This window comes from Podarcis pityusensis, assembly GCF_964106645.2.
Source record: "Podarcis pityusensis genome assembly, chromosome: 7".
Taxonomy (NCBI): domain Eukaryota; kingdom Metazoa; phylum Chordata; class Lepidosauria; order Squamata; family Lacertidae; genus Podarcis; species Podarcis pityusensis.
In genome coordinates, this window is record NC_138031.1 from 49,169,282 (window position 1) to 49,191,579 (window position 22,298).

A 22,298-nucleotide genomic window follows, 5' to 3' on the forward strand; every position below is an offset into this window, starting at 1 on the left:
CTAATAGCCGTGCTTCGCAAGATGAAAAAACCGCAAGACGAAGAGACTCGCGGAACGGATTAATTTCGTCTTGCGAGGCACCACTGTAGAGACTTTTATAGCAAGTTAAGTCAGGCAAAAATAAATACCCTAATTTTCCCCAAGAGTCAAAAGCAAACAATGGCTTTTGACCAATTGTGGAAATTACACCCGTCAAAATTAATACTAGTTGCTCAACATTGCATGTTTTCAGTGGTGTTCATATTCCAACAGAGTGAGTGGAAATGTGAGGTGGAATGATAGAATCGAATATAGTCAGAAATAATAGCCGATAGGAGCTGTTCATATATTTTTCCTATAGTTCTGCCAAGAGTTTTCAATGCTTTTCCGCTCAAATTCTTTTTCCTGGCTCAGGGTTGTTTTTGAACAGAATGTCAGTCATTGTAACTTCAGGGGTGGTCTTTTAAAATGGACAGCCTTGACTAGCATATAGCTGTTAGATTCATTTTTACCTGTGACCTGAGCCAAGAGTTGACATCCTTGTTATATATGGTTTTCTGATTTTATTCTTTTTAAAATTTCTATTTCAATATTTTGTAGAACAGCTAAAATAGCTTCTAGGTGGTGGATAGGTGACTTCAGCCATTTTGTACTTTTTGTACTTGAACAGAAATTGAATTCAATACAGGAACATTTTGAAAGAGAATATGACAAATACCTGAACAAAGAGAAAATAAGTACTCATTATTTTGTATTGTGTGTTTTTATGACAAATGTAAGCATCATTTAAAAAAACTTTTATTTTTAATCATATAATAATTGGATACCATATTACTTGCCAATCATATAGTGACCCTAAAATCTTTCTCATTTTTAGATACTCTTGATTCTAGCAATATAACAAAGTTTTCTTGATCTCTGTCAGTCATCCATCTAGAAATGACTGACATCTTTTGAGAATTGTAGTTGGCAGTTCAGAACACCCTATATGGAGCTTTGAAAAGAACCTGGAGATATTGGTGAACTGGAAACATGTTTCTTTAGATTGTTTTTTCAATTTGCTAATCATATGTAGGAGGACTAAAGTGGTTTTCAGACCTTCATTGAATGTGTGGAGACAAGAATTGGGATCATTCTTCCTGTCCCTGCTTTTGATCTCTAGATGTTCATTGGAAGTTCTGAATAGAGCCTACATGTGTACCATTGTGCACCCATGGGATCTCTCCATGTAATCAGGAACCCTGCAAAGGTACCAGTTGTTCCATCTGTGCAAGCACCCCAGCTTGCCTGACAGAACAATACCCCTTCTCCCACATGCTGTTTTAGGGGTTTTCCTCCCCCCCAAAAAATATTTAAGGGGGAAGAGAGGGAAGAATGCCCTGTTGTGCAAGCAGGAGTCATTGCACATGAACTTCTACTAACATGGCTGGCTAGGTGCATCCCACCCATAATTTGTTGGAGTAACTAGAAATGAGAAGGGGTTAATTTCCTTCAGGAGTTTAACTCTCCCCATGGATGAGCTAATCGCAGGTACAAGGTTAGCCAAGCCATTTGCTATGGTAACAGCCCAGAGTCCTGATTGTATCTGTGATTAATGCATGTCAGCACAGTATTGTCAGTCTGTTAATCTGTAAGTGGTCAGTCTGTTCGTGTTACTTGTCCAGTGTTATGTCTTGAATTGCTGGAGTTTATATGGAGCAATGGAAATACCTTGTACTTGTATGTATCTGTATACGTATATCTGTATCTGCCAAAGCCTATAAGCTGTATATATCTATGTCTATAACTGTTTTACTGAGCCTTATCTTTCGCAGCAGTAAATTATTAAGCTGCTTCCATGTGGTAACTGGAACTGGGAACAACTTCCACTGTGTGGACATCTCACCTGAGATTCCCAAGATAATTAATATCTTGCACCTCAACATAGATTTATGTTGCCAGAGTGACTGACAAGAGTAGTAAGAAATAAAGAAGTGCAACTGAAAGTAGTAGTAATAGTAGTAGTAGTAATGCTAATATAGATAAAACAATAAAATAACAACATCCAGTTTAAATGCGTTCTAAAAATCATACTGCTCTTAGTTAAAGATTGCTTAGGACTTAAAAATGTAGGAAAACAAAATGTTTTTATCTGGTCCCAAAATGATAGTAATGCATTCCAAAGATGAGGAGTCACCAAAGAAATGGCTATCTCTCCAGTCACTGCCTGCCATACTTAGCGGGGAGTACCATTTCCTTGTGGTACATACAATTCCCCTCCAGAGCTGCTGAACTCTATCTCTGTTTATTCGGGACTGAGTTTCAATATTTTGACCTTCTTCCAGTCCGTTATTGCTTACATACCCCAGATCAGGAGTTCTGTATCACCTTAATTTGAAAAGCAGACAGATCTAGGTGACACCCAACTCCTTATTCTATGATGACTTTATTCAGCCACTTCATATGAATCCTGAACAACAAGGGGGGAAATATATTGTTTTACTTACCTTATAGAAGTAAGCAAGTAAGTGTTTTTCTTTTAACCAATTTTATCCCCAAAGTTCGGACCATTTCATTGCTTAAAAATCTTGTTTTAACAAAATGCTGCTGCAAATTCTTGTTTAAATATGTTGCCTGATAAGAATGTTGATATATAGTTTAATGTCACTGTGCAGTGATATTTTTTCAATTTCATGTGAAATTGAACATTATAAGCTTGTTGCATGAGCTCACTATCACCAATATCCTATTTTCCCTATAATACTTATAGTTTAACCAGCTTAATAGTTCTGTCTGTCACTATCTATAAACTGTTCATTATTTCACAGAAAATATAAACCTGCACTAACTCTGGAAATTTTGTGTGAAGGGTGGCAGTAACAGCAGACACACATATGGCTCTCACCCCCTCCTCTATAATTTGCCAGTCTCATGATAAAACAAAACGTTGCATTTCCTGTCTCTGCCTACAGCAGCCACTGGAGTAGAGCAGGGCTAGGGAAATGTATAACATTGTACAGTAAGGACATGGATAAGTTACAGTAGACTTTTAGAGTAGGGGAGGCAGCTAGATGCACACTTGTCATAGGCTGAGTAGAGCTCTCTCTGCCCCACTTCCTCAGGTGCAAATGCAGGTAGCATCAGAGACCACCGCAGGGAAGAGGAGGTCCATGCATACTCACAAGATCCAGTGATAGTTACCATGTTAAATGGCTTAAAAAGACGGTGATAAAAAGTCATTGATAACAAGCCTAACAATGTGTGCCCATGTATAGGCGTATGTGAGTGGAGGTGACAGAAGCCTTCAGGGGAATCCACTGTGTTAGCTGTGAAACAGTTGTGGGCACCCATATGTTGCTAGACTACAACTGAAATCTTCCCTGACCATTTGATGCTGGCTGGGGTTGATGGGAGACGTAGTCCAACAGTGTCTGAAGGGCGCAGGTTCCCAATCCCTGCTCTCTGTTCAGGCTCTGTGCCCATGATGGATTGGATTAAGCCTAAAAACCTCTTTCACTTACCCCACCCCCATCCATACAATGATCCATACAACAAGTGCAACTCTATCATAATGTTTTGATGAATCCGGTTATATTTATGTTTTACTGCTTTTCTCTTTAGCGAATATTTATTTTACCATATTTTTTGCACCATAACACTCACTTTTTTCCTCCTAGAAAGTAAGGGGAAATGTCTGTGCGTGTTATGGAGCGAATGCCTACGGATGGCAGGGGGATCTGCTGCAGTCATGAGCAGAGGATCCATGGTTCCCCTTCCTTCCCTCCTCCGTGGCTCGCTTTGAAACAGCAAAGCGGGAGAAGAGCCGCTGAGTGAGGAGGAGAGAGGGACAGAGAGCCTGGTTACAAAGCACGGATCCACATGGATCCTCAGGATTTTTGCCCCGGGGCACCCCAAATTCACCATCAGATCACATAGCATGTCCATGGCTACAGCTTGCACCAAAAAAATCACGCACCCACTGTGGCCTGGGGCCACAGTGGTGCAAAAACGTGGTTACAAAGCATGAATCCACATGGATCCTCAGGATTTTTGCATTGGGCTACCCCAAATTCACCGTCAGATCACACGTCTGTGGCCACAGCATGAACCACAAAAATCATACATCCACTGTTTCGTTTAGAATATTTTTTTTCTTGTTTTCCTCCTCTAAAAACTATGTGCGTGTTATGGTCGGGTGCGTGTTATAGAGCGAAAAATACAGTAACTTAATTGAAGATTGTGTTTTTCACTGTTGACTTAAATGTGTGGGGTTTTTTGTCATTAAAAGTTGTATTTTCAAATGGACAGCTGGTATAAAAAGATAAATTCTGTGCTTGCTTACTGTGGCATCATCTTTCTTCCCTAATGTTCATTCCTTAAGGAAATTGGCTAAAAAGCGGAAAGAGACATTGAGCAGCACACGGCAGGAAATGACAGTGATGGTGAACTCAATGGATAAAAGCTACACTGAACAAGGCACCAACTGTGATGAGGCTTTCTCTTTCATGGACACACACAATCTAAATGGGAGATGTAAGTTTAAAATGCCCTGGGATGCAGCAATCACTTTTTATTTTTGTCGGGCAGGGGAGGGAGGGAGGGAGGTGTAAATGGTTCTTAATATACTTGTTAGTCAGTTCCATGGGCAGATTATTGACTCATAGAAAATCCATAGGCCCCAGAATCTCTCACTGTTCATTACATCACAGCAAGCATTCTGGTGAGAAAGAATAGTTCTTATAAAATAAAGATAAGTTTGCATTTTTGTCTTTTACAAAAAAAGCACACATCAATGTAGCAGGTGTTGGATTCCATTTCCTTTTTTATTTTTACAATGCTGAAGGCTTTATTGCTTTCATACCAGCTGCATGTCCCCATGTCAGTTTAGCCACTTTCTAAAAATGTCATAATGAGTTTGGAGGGCAGCCATTTAGTCAGTCATAAGCATCAATTAATGTTACAGTTGACATATTTCAGGCTTCCTGGGGTAAGAGAATTAATGCAATTAATAATTGTTTTGGACTCATACCTAGAGTTATTCTTAAAGACAGTAAAAAGAAGAAGAAGCTCAAATCTCATATATTGCTATTATTGCCCAATAAAATAGTGCCACTTTTCTCCTCAAGATAGAACAGTGAATATAGGAAACTGCCTATAGCAGGTCAGGCATTTTGTCCATCTAGCCTGGGATTGTCTACACTAATAGATTGCAGTTCTCCAAAGTCTCAAGCAGAGGTTTTTCTCAACCTTGCTAGTTGACTTCCTTTTAACAGGAGATGCCGGAGATTGAACATGGGATTTCCTGCATACAAAGTATATGCTTGACCACTGTCAGAACAGTGCACAGGCCGTAAACCAAGGGTAGCTGGTATGGCACTTTCCAGATGTTTTTGACTACAATTCACATCAGCCTCAACAATGAGCAGAGATGGTGAGAGCTGCAGTCTACAACATCTGGAGGGCACTATGTGTCGGCATCCTTCGGGGGTCGAGAAGCCAGCTGGCTAGCCCACAGCTGCATCATGCCATTCCAGCCGTGACAATCCCTCGACCTCCGGCTCGATGTAAATCAGCGACTCAGACTTCAAAGCCTGAGCACACTATATCAGCAGAGCAAACTGCGCAAACAGAAGAGGCGTGAGGCTTGTGGAAACATACTAACAAGCTACGGATTTATTAAGCATAAATCAGGACAAAGAAAACATGTTGTCTCTCATTGCCGTCTCCTCAGAGAGAGTCAAAAGCAAAAGCTATACACAATGGAAGTTCCCAGCAAACTGTGCTGGAATGTAAGCAGACATGTGACATGTAACAATCTCACACGTCTGCAACTTAAGGTGGAATGGAAAATCCCAACATGGCTATCCAGGAAATGGACAAATACTCATTTTCTACCACAAGAAAGAAAGATGCTCCATGAATTAACATGGAGCATCAATAAAGAATACATTACTGTGGTCTAGCTTCATGTTTCCACGAAAGCATTAGGCTTCAAAGGCAAGTATCTTGTGTTCAGCATTAAAATGCTGTTGGTCAGAAATTCCATCCAAATGCTATTTCCAAAGGATGAATCCCAGATATGTCCGGGAAATTCTGACAGCCATAATTTATATCAGGATGGGCAAGTCTGTTGATTTCAATTTCTCTTAGTTTCTCAGTTTTCCAATCTTAAATGCAGGTCCCCATCCCCACATTTCCACATTAGTTTGTGGTTTTAAAAAAAATAAAAAAAAATTCAGAACATACATCAGTATTGTGGTGTGAATTTATCCTAATATACATTTTCTTGTATGCCATTTTGCCTAATATACACGGTTTTGAAAAGCTTTTCCCTATATACAGTGGTACCTTGCAAGACGAATGCCTCGCAAGACGAAAAACGCGCAAGACGAAAGAGTTTTCCGGTTTTTGAGTCATTCCGCAAGACGAATTTCCCTATGGACTTGCTTCGCAAGACGAAACGTCTTGCGAGTTCTTGCGAGTTTGTTTCCTTTTTCTTAAAGCCGCTAAGCCGTTAATAGCCGCTAAGCCACTAATAGCTGTGCTTCGCAAGACGAAAAAACCGCAAGACGAAGAGACTCGCGGAACAGATTAATTTCGTCTTGCGAGGCACCACTGTAGTTATATTTCCCAAATAAAATGCATTTTATATGCAATATTTGCTAATATAGACATTTTTGTGTACACTTTGTTCCAATATATGCATTTTTATTCACATTACTTGACTAGAAAACTGCATTGCAAAATTCATAGAAGTGTCACTTTCAAAGGATGGCTGTGTTTCAATTTACATATTGTTTCAGAAAGTGCAAATTAGGTAGATACACCTTTAAATATGAACTGAATTAAATTTTTCTCCCATCTCCACTCAGAAGTCGCATTGAGTTGAATGAGGCTTACTTCCAAGTAAACGGTTGTAGAATTCCGTCCTAAATTAGAAATGATTTAAGCTAAAGCCCCTTCCAAAATTGCCTAGAGAAGCTCTGAAGCTGCTATAGCATGGTTCCTGCCTACATTTCTTGATCATCTCAGGAATCCAATGGAAGGAATACATAGTACATCTTCATATCCCAACAGCTTTGCTCTTCAGAAAATTCAAGCAAATCTGGTGTGAGAAGGGGCTGTAGTTTAGGCTCCCTGCCCCCCTCCCGCGCAATAACTTTAGATTTGCAGTCTTACTGAGAAAAGATGATGATGTTAAAGGTAACAGCACAAAGGGCCCCAATAAAACATAAAAGAAATTAATGGAGTCTAGTGCCATTATTCATGGATATTTTTCTCCACCAAATCAGTTTTACCAGATTTGAATGACCTAATCAGTTACTGCTATGTTCATCTTATAAGGGTGATTTTGTAAATGCGGTGTAGCTTACTAATGCTTTTGTTTTCCTGAATACTGTGCTTCTCTTTCCAGCTGTATCCTCACCATCTTCATTTACAATGAAAACAAACACACTGAGTACAACAGTTCCTAATTCTTACTACCCAGGTAACCATTTCTGTGCTTGTTTTATTTCAATAATCAAAATCTCCTAGGACATAGAGGGTCTTTCCCCATGCAAGCACACTTGCACACATCATGAAAGGGATCAGTAGAGGGCTCAATAGATCTCTCTTTTCTCACCGCACCCCAAGGCCACCTCTGACCCCTACACAGAATAAAAAACTGGGACACACCTCTCTTACATCATCCAGCCATTACTCTCCTTCAGGAACCTGGTCGGTTACTGATTTTAGCGTGCTCAAATGGCCCATTCACTCAGGAATGGATCATGCCCCAGACTTAACAGTGAAATTATTTTTGAAGTTGTGCTGTTAATTAAAACAAAACAAACGCAAAAAACGCTAAATAGCTTTGCATGTTATAACAACTTGCTTATTTGTGGCTTTCTAGCAGAAAATTTGGGAACATTTATAGGTCATTTACTTCTCTTTCTCTTTTTGCCTTTTCTGCATTGACCTGCTTATGATGTATGACAGATCCATTTGTGCCAACTGCAATTTTAGGTGAGAACATTTCCCTTTATCAACATCTGTTGCAGATTAAAAAAAAAAAGTTCCAAACTAGGCTACAAAACATTGTTTTATGCTGCTGAAGAATGTGCAAGCTGTTCTGCATTTTTAATTCAAGTGCCAGTTAACATACTGGATTCTTATTGTCATCAGAAAATTCAGTAAAAGGGAGGGGAATTAAAGGGGATTGGGGGGGGGAGTGTGTTTTTAAGCAATGAATTAGCAAATCACCAAAGAGTGTAAATATGGCAATTAAAGGTTTGTCATTATTTTAGTATCATCTGAAAAATAAAGTACTGTTAAATACTGTTTAAGAAAAAGATGGTCATCTCTCTGCTGCCTATAGCACAGACAGGACTTTCATTTTCTTTTCGACATGCCTCCGAAAGACTTGAAATGTTATTGTGACCATCAAAATGGCAGAACATTAAAATAATGTTTATGAAGTGCCACATCCTACAAGGGATAAAATAAGATGCCAGCACTATAGAAGGAAAGGCACTTAGACCTTTCTGTCAGGAAGCTAAAAGCAACTATTAAAAAGTGAAGGGAAATGGATTTACCATGCTGAGATAACAAATATAGATGAAAAATCATCGTATCTGGAATATATAACAACAAAGCTGAGCTATGCTTTTAACTACTACCACTGTACTAACCTTAACCTAACCCAATTTACACACAGCTTTCTTAAAAACAATCAAACAAAAATGCAAATTTAATAAGGCTGCAATCCTGTACCCACTTACCTTCAAGTAAGTCCTGCTGAACTCAGTGGGGCTTGCTTTTGAGTAGACATGTATAGGATTGTGCTATAATGCACTGTTGCAAGAGTTTCATACCAATATTTCAGTTCTTGTTTTCACACTGACTTTGCAATGATTTTTTTAACTTTTTTTATATCCACACCCATGCACCTTCTTTCTCTCGTAAGTTCTTACTAGTGTGCAGCATTGCCATGTGAAGTCTGGTGTGAATTCCTCAAATCTGAATTTTCTGAACTGAACTGCACATGGGCTGCAATGCAGAAAGCACCTTCAGATCATCACTAGAACATGTGTGCACCTAAAATAATTCTAGTGGGCTTTTAAAAATAGTTTTCAAGGGGAACATGCCATGTTGCATCATAAGCTGTTTTTGAAAATACTAAGATTCAAAAGTGATTTGTGGTGTGATGGGAGAAAGGAGAGTTGCTATCAGAAAAACAAAGTAAAAAAAGCCCTTTTAGGCCAGTTACCTGTTTTATGGCCGTGGTGTTGAATTCTCAAGAGCTAATTTGTGCCCTACCCCTCAGAAAAAAAGAATGCAAGAGAATAATTACCACAGAAATATAATTAGCAAAGTTCATTTTATCTGACATCCAAAGAAAACAATATCTGATAAATCAGAGGAAATGACACTGCAGCCACCATAATAATGTGATAACATCCATGCAAATGAAATTTGCAGTGATTTTTAACAGCCTGAAAGCATTGCACATCTCTTAGTCCTGACGTATGACATTCTCAGTGGACAAAAAGGAAATCGTTGCCATTAAATTTTGTAGATTTCTAATATGCTTTACTGTTTGATGTATTTAAGTACATTCCTGTACAGTAAAGTTTTGAAATGCTATTTGCTTAATATAAGAAAAACAATTAAGAATATAACCTTAGCAATTAAGGGTTTTTTTTTTCTTTTTAACAAAGATGCAAATTTAGAGGCATTTTTCCTCATTGAATCAGAAACTGTGAAATTTTCTAGTAACCTTAAAATCACTATTTATGAACTTCCCTGTAGAAAAATTATTTCATTTTTAATTGGTACATTGTATACTAAAAAAATTCTTTTTGTTGCCAGTGACCCATACCCTTGCCATTTTTTAACACTTATGTCAATTTGCTGTCTAACACACACTTTAATGTCTTAAAATAATGACTATGATTTAAAAATAACATCTGAAGCAGTTCTTTGATATGGGCATTGGTTGTAATCCATGGCTCTCATGCACATAGGACTCATACTGGATATTTTCAGACATAACCATGGTTTGGTGTTACGAGAATGCGGAGGCACAAGTTTGGGGTTCATGTAGCCTTCTCTCCTCTGCTCATGTGTAGCAGTTAGCAACTTTGAATCCTTGCTTATCTTCTCAACAAAGCAGTTTGTTGTTTTGTCCAAACAGGCCACATATGGCTTGCACTTCCTTGGAACAATGATCACAAATTCAGAACTGGCTCTTCTTTGTGATCTCTGGAAAGTCCCACAACTGGATGAATGGATTTGCATAGAACCCTTTTCAGTAGTGCTCTTTAACCAAAGAGGAGGTGCTACAGTTAAGAGAAGCATACACCTTCCTCTTCAGTCCTCTGCTGACTGCTACTGTAGCAGCAGCTTTCAGGACTTGCTCCATGAGTTTGTTCTCTCATTGGTGGAGCATCTATTTTTGTGTATAGTGTTTATGTGTATAATCTTACACATATAATAATGCATATAATGCACAATAATTGTTAGCAGAACCATGGGAGAAACATGGTTTAGCACATAACTGTTAATGTTTCCCTTTTTTAAAGGGAAATTCCCTTATTCCAAATGGGATTCCTCGCAAGAAAAGGGAAAAGTTGACAGCTATGGTTTAGCATCATGACTGAACAGCCCTAATGTGAACTTTATGTGCATGCAGGACTATGGATTACAACAACCCCATTGCCCATCCGCATAGCCAATTTGACACAAGGTGGGTGGAGCCTACTGAAATTCCTCCAACATTAGGACATTACAGTTCATTCTGTGAATTTGCCACATTGTGGTGAATTTGGAAGCCACTGTAGATATAGTTTAGCAGTGTTATCTTGAAAACCAAATTGAGTTCATGGTGATGTATGCGTACAACCAGCTTGTCACAAACGAAAGGAAATGGATTTAAGAACAAGTTGGAAGTGTCCAACAGCTCTCTTTCACTGAAAGATTTGTGAGAAGCAACTCTCAGACAGAGCCCTGTGAACTCCTTCTAGTTACATTAGCAAGGAACAGAAAAGCCCCACATGCATGTGCAGAAATAGCTTGCTTAATTATAGCTTTTATACTGCAAAGTGAATAGAGTTCTGTATATCAGCAGAGCACTGCTTGCCAAACATTTAGGAACCACAACCCCCACACTGTTCTCCACTCCTGATCAAAGAGTAAATATCATTTAAGGAGCAATCCTAAGAATGGGAAGCCAGCATAATTTATGCTGACTTAAGTTAAACCCAAGTAAAATACAGCAGATCCTAATGCCATTCAGGAGCAGGGCTATTGCTGGCTGAGCTGGCCTAAACCTGGCAGAGGGGAAATAAGCCTCTAAGATAGTTAGACTTACACCACCTCTTTGCCAGTGTAAGTCCCACCAGGTTGTCAGGTTACGTGATGGAGCTTAACAGAGTTAGGATCCAACATGAGTCTCATCCCATCCCTTCCACTTGCCCCATTCCCTCAGAATACCCATTTTTCAAGGCTTATGCCAGTGAAAGTTCCACCAGTCTGAGGGATTTACACCAGCGTATCTCCTGCAGAGCATAACTCTGGTTAGATGCTTAAGCCAGCTGAGCTCAATTGAGCCAGGAACCTGCTCGATGAGTTGAAGATTCGCCACATCCTAAATTATTCATTGTGGTGTATGTAGGATTAGGATTGTGCCCTTTCTCCCTGATTTACTGTCTGAAAATCTGAACTTGCATTACAAATTCTGTTTTATCTTTTCTCCTCTTCCTGGCTACATTTACACTTCTGCCTGTAGTAGCAGTCCTTCCACACTACATACATTTTTGTCTGAAGTGACAGCCAAGTTGGGTCCACAGCTGAACAAATCAAAATGTTTATTCATGACCTACCAGGAAGCTGGATTTTTCATGTTCATTAAATTATGACATGCGGAGTAACTTTTCATATTAAAAAGCTCTTTGTGATCCTACAGCGGGCATAGTCTAACCAAAGTAAATCACTGATAAGTCCAGTTAATTCTAAAGGACTTGGTTGCATCATGTTCCGTGTATTTTTATACAGCAGTGAGTTTGGGCAAATATATTTGACACAGACCAGATCAGAGAAGCCACATTTCCTTACAGTTAATGTAACACGAGATGTAACTCAAATGGAAATGAAATGTAAAATAACATTAGAATAACTACCCGTTAAAAAATGCTATGCTTTGGAAACGGAAAACAATAACTAGGGCTTACAATATCTCCTATGTATAACTACTTTATTCTGAAACTCTCCGTATTTAAGGGCTTGGGGAGCAATTCATAAACCACGATTACTTGTTGAAATGTTACAAAACATTTTTAGACCAGAAAGCCTTCAGCTTTGTTACATATTTTGGCAACCCAGTTTTAAGGTGTACCACAGCAAATCCTGTTTCTAACGAAAAACAATAACCTGAAAGTCTAGTACACTTAGTAAAAGCAGACTGGATAAAAAAAGTCTTCATTTCAAATACCCTTGTAAAATTATTTACTTATGAAAATAATAATACTAATGCTAAATAATGGACAGGCAGCTAGCAGAAATAACTTCAATATACTCTGGTTCCATTTGACACAAAAACATATGAACACGTAGCATGTCTGCAAAGTTGCACTTAACCTGGTTTTGCATCAAAGGGCTTGATCCTGACCTTTATCTAACAATAATAATAAAACCTAAAGTTACAAAAAAAACCATGATTTTTCTGCATAAATTTATTTTAAAATATCATAAATCAACTTCCAACTCTTTCTTTTTATTTATTTACTTACTTTGTCGTTTTGTGTCTTAGCCACCTTGTAGTAATCAGGTGCCATTTCAACAACAACATACTGTAACAACACTTGTATATATCACCTTTCATGCCATGCATTCCAAGGTGCTTTGCATTACAGTTTTGCTAATGGTTAGCTAAGAGGAACAATGCTTTTCTGTATTGGTATAAAAATATTAAGGCAGGCCCAGAGTAAGGGGGAAATGGTTACATTCATGTACATAAATTGTTACATATATTATTTTCCGTTAGGCTTTGAGACTTTTGCTAAGTTTTCAGAGTAAGATTAGACTACTTTTATGTGCCTCACTATAAGATTCAAATAACTGGGCCAAAGTAATTTCAATTCAGTAATTTTTGTGTTGCTTCCTTTATATGGATTATGAGGTGTTAGAGTCATATCTGCTTCAGGTACAAAGCCCACTGTGTTATAAAGGGCTGGAGCTGATTGAGAAGTTTGGGAACTACAGCTTTCATGAGGTGCTGTAGTATGTCTGAATGAGATTTTCTATGAACATGAACTCTTTTCTGTTCATGGAAGGAAAGTTAGGCTCCAAGTCAATATCTACAGAATATGATTAGTGAAGCTATCTGTTGCCACATATAAAACAAGAACAATGATAATCATACCATCCCAACTAATCCTTGTATATGCTGTTTCCCCTAGTAAAATTAACATTAATTATTTTTAATGTAACTCCTACATGGGGTCTGGTGAGTGTACAAAAGTTTGCACACTGAGGGGCTCTTTTACACAAGGGAAGAGTGTGACAAGGCAGTAAATGTGAGCATTTCCTATCACAGGCAAAAACTAGAAGACCTGTAGTGAAACTTCCAAGGGCAGTGTCAAACACTATAAAACAGTAGGAAAGGAGAGTGGTTTTCAGCAGCTGAGCATTGGATTGGAAAGATGCTTAATGTTTCCTTTCCCATTGCTTTCCCTCTGCAACACCACCCCAAACCACTTTTGTACACATGCTGCAGCAAGCATGCACCTGGAAGCCCTCAGAGAAGGAAGGGGAAGAAATATCTACCATGCGCAGAGCTGTAGGTACATATCACATCCCCCACAAAGCTTTTTATCAAGATTGATAGTCTACCATCATTGCAGAGTGTTCTGTCTAAATAATGACACTAAGAATAATGACACTACATTGTTATATTCGCACCATGAAAAGCCATCAAGCTGTGACAGTTGCGAATTCTGAACAAGAAGGAAAAGCTGAAGGTGCTTATCTATTTATAAAAGTATTTATAGACCACCCTCTCATAAGATAGCGGTTTTCCACAATATGCTTACAGTAAAATATAAAAACAGAATAAACGTTTCATTAAGATTACTGTTGAGCCAAAAGTTTTTTAAGTGGCTACATAGGCCTCTTGGCATAAAGCCTTGAAGAGATGCCTGAAAGTAAAAAGTGAGGATGCCTGTCGGATCTCTGCTGGAAGAGTGTTCTGCAGCATGAGACGGCAACTCTACATGCCCAACTTCTTAAACATAGGCGACAACTAGCAGGGCTCCTCCAGAAGCTCTCACTGATCAAGCTGGGATTTATAGGCGCAGGCAGTCCTTAAGGTATCCTGGACCCATGTTGTTCAGGGTTTTGTGTATGAAGACAAGAATCTTGAACACTAGCATATGTCCATTCACACTAGAAGAGCCAAAGATGCTGCTGACATCAATAGCTATTCTCACTAAGCTAATCCCCTCTTGCTCCTCAACTGCTAGGCAAGATTAATTGAGTGAGTTAACTAGAGATCAGAGCCTGTGGGCCAGCTTGGTTCTGTTCTTGTCATCAATATAACTGAAGAGAGGCTTTTACAGTCTGGTCAGAAACTTGCTGTATGAGTAAATTAATGCTTAGGGTAGAATCCAATATCATTGTTTCATAGGCCCTTTCTCAAACCATACAGATAATGTTAAGATTATAGTGATGTAATTCTGGCACTGCAGCCTTATAATCTGTACAAATATTTAAAAATGAAGATTGGGATGAGTACATGTTTAACCACAAGCAGGGAAATCCCTGTCATCTTATAGTGAACCACAGAAAGATGCTGTTAAATTCCAGCAGTAGGATGTCACATGAAGGTGTATTTATAAGGACACTTACAGAGCTAATCTGTTCATGTCTACTTAGAAGTAAGTCCCATAGAGTTCAGTGGGCCTTACTCCCAGTTAAGTAGATACAGGATTGCAGCCTAAGCAAACACAACATTTATAGGCAATATATTGAGATTTGCCCTATAAAAACTGTGGTGTCAATTAGCCCCATTGGAGCCACATGATGTAATGGGCTGCCATTTTAATACTTGAATAGGGACATGCCAGCTGAAATATGCCTGCTTTTTTGTGAGAAACTCTCTAGCTTAGTAAGATGATAGGCTTGTTTAAATAACAGCTTTGTGGCAGATACAAACATATTTTGAAAATTGTTGCTTAGAGGGGGGGGCTATGACGAGACATGGTTTTCAGTTTTAGGTTTTCCCCCACCCTCTTCTTTTTGTTACATAGGAACTTAAAAGTGCCACCCCAACCTAGTAAAGTGGGGGGGGGGAGAGAGAATTATATTGGCTATTCTACACTACCCTTTCTATTTAGTTGCTTTGTTAGGAAACCAAGCTGGAGACACTTAATTACAAACATATAAATACCTGTAATTATTACTGCAGTACTGTTGCTTATGGCCTGTTTCCTTTTTCTTCTCCTCCTCCTCTTTTTCTCCTGATAAGTGCCAATAAATGGTAAGTTGCCCATTTGCCCCATTGAAGAGGTGTGGAGGGGGTGGGTGATTGTTTGCTTCATACCAGTATTGACCAACCTAGTTGGGGTTATGTTGTGTGTTGGCTTGCATGTCAGTTGACATATAACATTTCATGCCTTGTGTGATGGCCCATGATATATTGCTTATTTGAAACTGCAGCATGCTAAATTCAGTCAAAGCATTAACCCAAATCAAACTACTCCTTGCATTTATCCTTGTGTATTTTCTTTCCTAGTGTTGTATCCAATCTACATTTCCATTTTTCTCCTGGCTTAATAACCCATATCATTTTATGCATTAAAAATTTTGCTTTCACTAACATGTCCTGAATCACTGTGAAAGAGAGAATAAAAAGTTTACTAATCCAGAAAACACTCAAGTCCTTTTTTTATATTACTGGGACTTGATGAAGTTTCAGCCTGAAACTTCTGCACCCTTTACAACTAAACACCTAAAGAATTTATTAGTACAGCTAAATAAACAAACATACAGTATGAACTATACAGTGCTTTTCATTGTAAACCAATAGAGCCCCCTCTTTCCAATATATCTTGATAACTCCCCGAGTAAATTACTCAATTGAGTTTATTTTCATTATGGTTTAGCCCACCAAATAGTGATGATAGAAAATTCTGTTGGTGTCAGACGCCATCTCATAAAGGCAATGTATCATATACTTCTGTGGTAAACTGGAAATAGCTGGTATATTATTCAGTGTTCTTTTCCTAGATGAAACTCACACAATGGGCAGTGACACAAGCAGCTTGGTCCAGTCACACACCTACAAGAAGCGAGACCCTGTGGATGTGCCGTACCAAACAGGACAACTCCATCCAGCCATCCGTGTCGCCGATTTGCTGCAGCACATTACGCAGATGAAATGTGCAGAAGGCTATGGATTCAAGGAGGAATATGAAGTGAGTAAGCTTCAAGCTACACATGGTGCTCTGTGCTCTGTGGTGTTTCCCCTATCACAACCACCTGCGTGTGTGTCTGTGTATTGCGAGAAGAACGGTTTCCTTGCAAAGCAGCAATGATGCAGAAACGGGGGGGGGGGGGGGAGAGACTGTTTAAAAATATAAGAGTTGTGCTAGATGAAATCAAAGGCCAGTGTAGTGTAGCATCTCGTTTCCCACAGTGGCCAACCTGACTGTAGGGTGATAACTCTCTCCTGCTTCTGTTTCCCAGCAAATGGTAGCCACTGATAATCTTATCCTCCATGAATTTGTATAATCCCCTTTTAAAGCCTTTGAGTAAGTTGCTGGCTTGCCATCACATCTTATGGTAGTGAAATCCATAGTTTTATTATGTGCAGTCTGAATAAATAGTTCCTTTTGTCTGTTCTGAATCTATCTACCACGAACCAAATATTTCTTTCTTGGTAAACTAATGCATCAGTGTACATGTGAAATTAGGGTACATGTTTTTGCCCCAATGTGTTACAATTACTTACATTAACCACATTTAACATTTTATTGCCCATTCATCTAGTCTGGCAGTCTTTGACATTCGTTTTGAAGCTCATTGCAATCCTATTCTAACCACCTCGAACAATTAGTTGTCATCAGCAAAGCCGATCACGTCACTGCTTATTCCTAAGGCTAATTCATTAGTTTTGAAAACTCTTTATTCCTGTTCTCTCCATTACCTTCTTTAATCACTTTAGCCATGTTGCAGTCCTCCTGGATTTGGTGGTAACTGTCCTGATCTGGAGCATACATTCTAGCTGAGTTAGATCTGTTTCAATTTCGAATAACTCCCAAATCTTCTAGGAAGTTGACTGTTCTTTCAACTTCCTTTTTGTTGTTGTTGTTTAGTCGTTTAGTCGTGTCCAACTCTTTGTGACCCCATGGACCAGAGCACGCCAAGCACTTCTGTTTTCCACTGCCTCCCTCAGTTTAGTCAAACTCATGCTGGTAGCTTCCAGAACACTATCCAACCATCTCGTCCTCTGTCATCCCCTTCTCCTTGTGCCCTCCATCTTTCCCAACATCAGGGTCTTTTCCAAGGAGACTTCTCTTCTCATGAGGTGGCCAAAGTATTGGAGTCTCAGCTTCATGATCTGTCCTTCCAGTGAGCACTCAGGGCTGATTTCCTTAAGAATGGATAGGTTTGATCTTCTTGCAGTCCATGGGACTCTCAAGAGTCTCCTCCAGCACCATAATTCAACTTCCTTTTTACCAAGCGCCTAATATTTTTTTTTAGAAGTTCATCCTTTGAAGTCAAATAATGTTGTCCTTCCTTAGGAATTGTTCGTATGAATTAAATTTGATAACGTTGTGGTCACTGTTTCCAATGAATTCAACAAAATTAACACCTTGTTCTAGGTTCTGACCACCATTTAGAATTCATTTTAATGTTATCTCCCCTTTTTAATTTGATAGTGCTGCAGTATATGTTTCTTGTCATAACATTTCTTCCATCAGGTCTTTGGAATAATTTAGGATTATACATGGCTGATTCCATGATCTACTGTTCTAGGGCACAGTAACTCAGAATATCTAGAAAATTTTGCCTCTGTGTTATATTAGTGCATGTGCTGTGTGCCAACTCCTTCTCTGTCTATCCTAGCTGCTGGGCTTATGTTTTTGGTCAGACTAGGAGGAGATGCCAGTTTATCAACTATCTTACCTCTTTTCATCCAGTTGAAGCTTATAAGCAGGGAGGTTTCTAGGAGAAATATTACACTACATTTGCCCTCCCATTGCACAAAACTTTTTGATAGTTTGTCTTCATTTGGGCAGCACATTATTTTTTCTTCATAAGAAAATACTTAAAAGCAACTTTATTTTCTGAAAACAGTGTGATCCATGCAGAAAAGATGGGGTGGTTTGTTTGTTTGTTTTTTGTAGTGGTTGATGCAGCCATTTACAGGGCCTAGCTGGCATTGTTGTTCTACACAAGTCTGCTGTGACATGACACATCCAAATTGCACCACCAACCTGCACTCTCTTCAAGTCTTCTTATTTCATATTCTGCAGTACCAGCTGCGTCACTCAATTGTAGTCATCGCTACAGGTTATTTCTGTTGTATAGAGTATAAATAATGACCAAAACCAAAATAAGTATGGAATATTGAATGAAAATAGGGGGTGTTAGCAAGCCGTATTGATACATCTGGAAATGCATGTTGTACTTATTTTCTTGCTTCTCTGTTTACAATAATGACTGAGATAATGATTATGGTAAGGTTTAGAAAGAAAACTATTTGACGGCATCCAGGGACTTTTTAAAAACAGCCAGACACTTTCATAGACACAAACCTACTTCATTAGATACGGAGTTGGAAATGGGGAAAATAAGGCAAGTAAGCAAGTAAAAAACCTGGCCAAGAGAAAGCATCCTCAAGTTCTTAAATAAATGGTAATAGTATAAATAGACTTTTTATAGTGTGCATTGTCTCTCTTGAGCACGCATTAAAAATGAACTCTCTCTCATTTCATGTGATGATGATTTTGTAAAATTGCATTAGACAAATCCATATGGATGTGGCACTACCCATATGCAAATTGGGATCAAAAGGGAATCTGCACCAATCATTGCAATTCAAGGTTGCTTTTTTATATAAAAGAAATATTCCAAGCAGGTTACAAAAAATGAGATAAATCCTATTTTGTCTTGTTAGGTTCCTATTTACTTATATCAAACTTTTTATGTGGCAATGATAACAACCTTCCTACCCACATGCCCATCTAATTGTTTATAGCAATATTTACTCTGTGGGTTTGACATGCGGCTTGTAAACCTTATTGAGAAATCCTTTTTTTTTTTTTTTAGTTGAAAAGTAGTTTACAAATTAAGTAAATAAATAAAGTAATAATAACATTAAGTTTTGTACTCATAGGTAAATCCCATGAAGGACAATAAATATTTATTATGCATGAGAATAAATTTTTTCGTAAACATATGTTAACTCTCAAGTTATACTACTGTGTGCAAGGTGACTCTTGCTACATTCATAAAGATATCTTCCAACAGTCTGGTTTGCAACAAACTTTTTGCAGACAGGAACTGGAAATTCCTATCAGCATACCAGTTACTAAATAACACCTTAATAATAGCTAAATAAAATTTGGGAGACCATGATCATGTACAAGCTCACTCAAAATATGTCCCTTGCAACAAATTCAGTCCCTAAATAGAAACCCATGGCATCCTAGTTTCCCTATACAGTGGTACCTCGGGTTAAGTACTTAAGTCGTTCCAGAGGTCTGTTCTTAACCTGAAACTGTTCTTAACCTGAAGCACCACTTTAGCTAATGGGGCCTCCTGCTGCCGTCGCACAGCTGGAGCACGATTTCTGTTTCATCCTGAAGCAAAGTTCTTAACCCGAGGTACTATTTCTGGGTTAGCAGAGTCTGTAACCTGAAGCATATGTAACCCGAGGTACCACTGTATCTCATTTGTGGAGTCTCTCCCAGAATATAAATGCACTCCTGCCAGATGCAGTCATGAGTTAAGGCATGCCCTTTTTTTGGTCCTATACATGATTTCTCATTTGGATCACCAATTCAACGCTCCTTACCATTCTTGTCCTTTTTTGGTTTCATAGGTTTTGAAAAAAAAAGGATGGTACTTTTTCAGTGCAGCCAATGATTATTATATAAAACAATGTAGTTAGTTTTTCCTTTCTCCTATTATTATAGTTATTTATTGCATATCATGCTTTCATATATTTAATGTATTAACATTTGTGGTTGAAGTTTAATAAAAGGCATGTTTAAGAAAACTAACAGGGATAGTTTTCAAGCATCAGTTAATGAGTCAAAGCATGCACACACACACACACACACACACACACACACACAAAATCATTAGCTATTTACTCTAAAGCAGGGAACAATCCTTTCAGTGGGATGAATTTCTTGTAGAAATTCCACTTTTGTGGTTTCCAATTTGCATGTAAACGGATAATTACTGAACAGTTATATCCTCTATTAATAAGAGTACATTTGTGCAGTTTTGCACATTAAAGAATTCTGCAACAAACTCAATTCAGTATCTTTTGAGATCCATCACAGCACTCAGATCTACAGCCATCTGTTCACTGGTTCTCTTCTACAATGAACAAGACGGCTGTTCCTAAATAAACAATATTCCCATATCTCCCATTCTCTTTCATTGCCTTAAACTCTAGCATTCTTAATGACTATCCCCATTCACTAGTGTTGTGGGAGGGGAATGTTAACTGCCATAAAATTATGATTTGGAGACATCAGAAAATGCCTCCAGCGCTTTGGTATTGAACAAATGGCATCATGTCGGTCTACTTTGTGACTGAAGTTTGGGTGGGCATGGGGCTGTATTCTGCTGAGTCCAGACATGCATTTTAACTTTGGTTATTATCTTTACATCTTCAAGCTAGGTTGATTAGGATGAAGTTTGTCAATATGTCCCTGAAGTGTTTGGGAACTTCTATTATCATTTTATGTAGTGGGTGAAATTAGGGAGCAGGTCTTGTCTATACCGTAATATGGTTTGCTGCTTCACTTTATAATTTTGGTGACATCAATTATGCTTTCCCAAGCAGAATGTGCAAATCACCAATATTCCACCCTGCTTGTTGACCAAATAGTTTTGTCCTTTGTTTCATGTCACATGAAAAAGTTGGAATTCAGCAGCCTCTTTTTTCTCCTTGCACAGTGAATTATATGCTGGGGTTGTTTCTGGTTTTTTTTGCATTGTTCATTACATTTACAATTAGATTTTGTTCATTACCCTTACAGTTATGTATGTAAGAAATCACATTGCAGCAGTACCTATTTCATGTCCTTCCTGCACAAATAAATATGTGAGAAGATAAATAATTCAGGGAAACATGTGGACAGAAAATAGTGGGTTCCGTGAAGAGAGTGTTAGTAGTGAGATTAAAGAAGAAATGAGTAAGGTGTATCTGCAAACCTAGGGATCCTCACTGGAACTTTGAATTTTCTGTTTACTATTGTAAGAGAAAGCTTCCTTGCGTCTCATCCTTGCACCTTTGTCTGTCAGTTGCCTAAACCATGTACATGTTATTTTAGTAATAACAAGGGAAACCACATCGGGAATGGAAGTACATGTGATTTATTTTTCAGTTTCACCCCTTGTTTCTGTTTTTGAATCAATTTGTGGTAGGGTCTGGAAAACTTTGAGACTGTGGATTGGGGATTTGACCTGGGTTTGATGGCCACACCAGTTGGAGATCCCCTTTTATGCATGGAAGAAAATTGACAGGACTGAAACCTGGTTCACTTCCCTAATGTGCTACACAGTGGCATGAAGTAGGCAGTGGGGAACAGACAAGACTGAACCGGTGTGCCTTTCCTTGGATGCCACCACAGTCAATGATGTTGTTGGCTCTCATGTTGAGCATTACTTGAGTTGCCGTTAATATTTTGTTTAACAGCCTCTGGGGCTGTATCTTCGTTTGTACTTCTGTCCCCTCTTTTTTCCTTGCCAATGTCTTCCTTGTCCTCTACAATTTCTTTCCCCACTATAGCTGAAATGGGAGGTAACTTCTTAAAGAACATTAGCAGTGGAAGGAAGTCATGTTACTCTTTTTTAAAAAAAAAAGAAATGGCAGTTGAAATTATAAATGTAGATAGTGAAAGAAAGCAGACAGCAGCACACCTTAGTAGGTAACTTTGTCAAAAGTTAGAAGGCTTCCTTCAGGCTCTAATCATGCCCATCACGCAACCTTACAATACAAGATGTAGTGATTAATTCACAAAAAGAACCAATCACAAAACAATAAATTGCTTCAGGAGTTGCTTCTAATACCTGGACATTAATAGAACATCTCCCCAAAGGACTTTACCCCTATT

At 38.5% G+C, this 22,298-nt stretch overlaps 1 protein-coding gene across 12 annotated transcripts in view; it reads left to right on the forward strand.

Annotated features, from left to right (window-relative positions):
- PTPRM (protein tyrosine phosphatase receptor type M) overlaps positions 1–22,298 on the forward strand; it is a 412,807-nt gene that overhangs the window by 321,929 nt on the left and 68,580 nt on the right. For 7 of the 12 annotated variants that reach the window (XM_081014108.1, XM_081014115.1, XM_081014112.1 and 4 more), the window contains 4 exons: positions 4,340–4,491; positions 7,373–7,447; positions 7,939–7,965; positions 16,225–16,412. In XM_081014108.1, coding sequence (XP_080870234.1) covers positions 4,340–4,491; positions 7,373–7,447; positions 7,939–7,965; positions 16,225–16,412 — 442 coding nt within the window. Of the gene's footprint in view, positions 1–4,339; positions 4,492–7,372; positions 7,460–7,938; positions 7,966–16,224; positions 16,413–22,298 lie in introns of all 12 variants that reach the window. The other 5 variants (XM_081014114.1, XM_081014116.1, XM_081014110.1 and 2 more) reach the window with 3 other exon arrangements.